General features: G+C 35.2%; 1 protein-coding gene and 1 pseudogene across 1 annotated transcript; one reads left to right on the top strand and one right to left on the bottom strand.

Annotated features, from left to right (window-relative positions):
- Window positions 1-111: 111 nt before the first annotated feature.
- Window positions 112-1,414, top strand: LOC124890763 (28 kDa ribonucleoprotein, chloroplastic-like; the record flags this gene model as incomplete). Its single annotated transcript, XM_047402560.1, has 4 exons — window positions 112-213; window positions 908-1,030; window positions 1,237-1,338; window positions 1,400-1,414. Coding segments are annotated over 4 exons (342 nt in total), but the record flags the coding sequence as incomplete, so codon positions are not given.
- An 81-nt stretch (window positions 1,415-1,495) lies between these two features.
- LOC124890762 lies at window positions 1,496-2,003 on the bottom strand (annotated as a pseudogene).
- Between the last annotated feature and the right edge of the window lie 48 nt (window positions 2,004-2,051).

Here is a 2,051-nt window from a genome sequence, read left to right as displayed (position 1 = left end):
GTGTTGTTGATATTGCTGAGGTAATAATGGCTCAAGTTTTGAGCTTTTTTTTTAAAAAAGATTGAGAAATTAGAACTTTGTTTTTTGTGAAACGAAATTTTGTTTTTTTAGGTTATTTACAATAGGGGGACTGATAGGAGTAGTGGATTCGGGTTTGTGACGATGAGCACTGTTGAAGAAGCTGAGAAAGCTGTAGTTTTGTACAATTGTTATGTGAGTTATATTTGTCCTTTTTCTCTACTAGAACAATGGTGAAATTATTCGATTTCTATTGGTTTGATTGAGTTGTTATTTAATTTACTAAAAGTAGATAAAGAACACTTATGTTGAATCTATGAATTTTGTTGTTCGATCCGTTTTGTTACTAGCTGCCTGCTATTGTTGTTAGTTTGTTGTTTCTGTAATGCTATTACTTCCTTTATTGGGACTGCACCATTTTAAAAAGAGTACATAATAAGACCACACTTATTCTAAACTCACTGAATAAGGTTTTAGGTCCCAAAAGATGTATATATTTGACTCTAATGTATGTCCTGTTATCCCTGAGTTTGGAATGTTTCAAACAGTGCACCATTAAACCTTGAGGATTTCTCAGTTGTCAAAACTAAAATTTTCTGTCACAACAAAACTTTCAGTCGGGCAGAGCCAGGTCGGGTGGTGTGTATATATAATAGATGTTAAATCTACTTTGACTTGTTCGTGCATTCACTTCATTTTTAACCTCCTTTTGCAAATTTTTTTGGCTCCAACGTTAGTTCTAGTGATTTAAGTTTTGGAGATTCAATCTACTCTACAGTTTTGGAATCATGATTTGATAGGCCTCTTTTTTTCCCATTGTTAGCTATGTTGTGTATTCCCGTGTAGATTCATAGTTATGAGTACTGATAGGACTGCTTTGCTGTTGAAGGTGGTTGAAGTTTCCACTTCCAAGACAGGCAAGCGCGGTCATGCTAAATGCCACTTTATAGAGTTTGACATCTTCACTGGAAAGAAACTTGAGGATATTGTTCCCTCTTCTTACAACTGTGACGTATGTAGATGACTCTAGTTGGACTTACCATTTCCCTTGCTGCTTTCTTCATGTTCATTTACTTAATAATTACTAACCACCATTTTCTCTGTTTTACATTACTGGTTCCTCATGTGAATAGAACTGACTATCAACTTATAGGTATCTCTGAGGATGGGAAAATTAGAGATTTATTATTTGTGGAACTGAATTTTGTTTTTTTGTAGGTTATTTACAATAAGGAGACTGATAGGAGTCGTGGATTCAGGTTTGTGATGATGAGCACTGTCGAAAAAGCTAAGAAAGCTGTAGTGTTGTACAACTGTTATGTGAGTTATATTTGTCCCTTTTCTTTGATAGAACAATGATGATTTTTTTTCTGCAAAACAGTTATTGAATCATTAAGTTAAAGCTATTTCACTTAAAAATCAATTTTATACAAAAATCAGAAGCATATGCATGCTTCAAGACATGTCAATGCAACCATTATCTCTTGTCTAGGTGGACAAAATTGTTACAATTTGGACCAGCAGATACCAACTTCTGATATCCTAAATAAGGTAACAACATTTGAGATGATGCATAAGACATCTCAAAGGTTGAGAGTTCATCAGTGATGAATCAAAATGGCTAGAATTTAGAGCAGTATTTTGTGTGATGATACCACCTTTATAACCTTTAATAGAAACCGGAGGAATATGCAATGACTTAAATGAGGTGGATTATGCCATTTCGGAAGTGGACCGGCTACAAGTAGCGTCTGCAAAAATGGCCCTGCACTAAGAACAACTTGTAGGAACTTGCCTTGTTGAGGCAATGTCTTTCTCTTTGCAATACTCTCGATAACCAGTGAACCTTGATCAATTTTTGGTACTTCATGAGGGACAACCGTATGACCTAAAATTGGCATAATGTTATTGTCCACGAGGGGAGAATAATCATCCAAATTGATGACATTGGAAAGCTCAGGGGATGAGACAACATCCAAAAAGGACTCAACAGTACACTTCCAAAGTAATTTGATTGAATTCTAGAAGCTGAA

Source organism: Capsicum annuum, unplaced genomic scaffold, assembly GCF_002878395.1.
Source record: "Capsicum annuum cultivar UCD-10X-F1 unplaced genomic scaffold, UCD10Xv1.1 ctg24177, whole genome shotgun sequence".
Classification (NCBI taxonomy): domain Eukaryota; kingdom Viridiplantae; phylum Streptophyta; class Magnoliopsida; order Solanales; family Solanaceae; genus Capsicum; species Capsicum annuum.
Note: the sequence above shows the minus strand (reverse complement) of the source record. Positions and strands in the feature narration are given on the sequence as shown.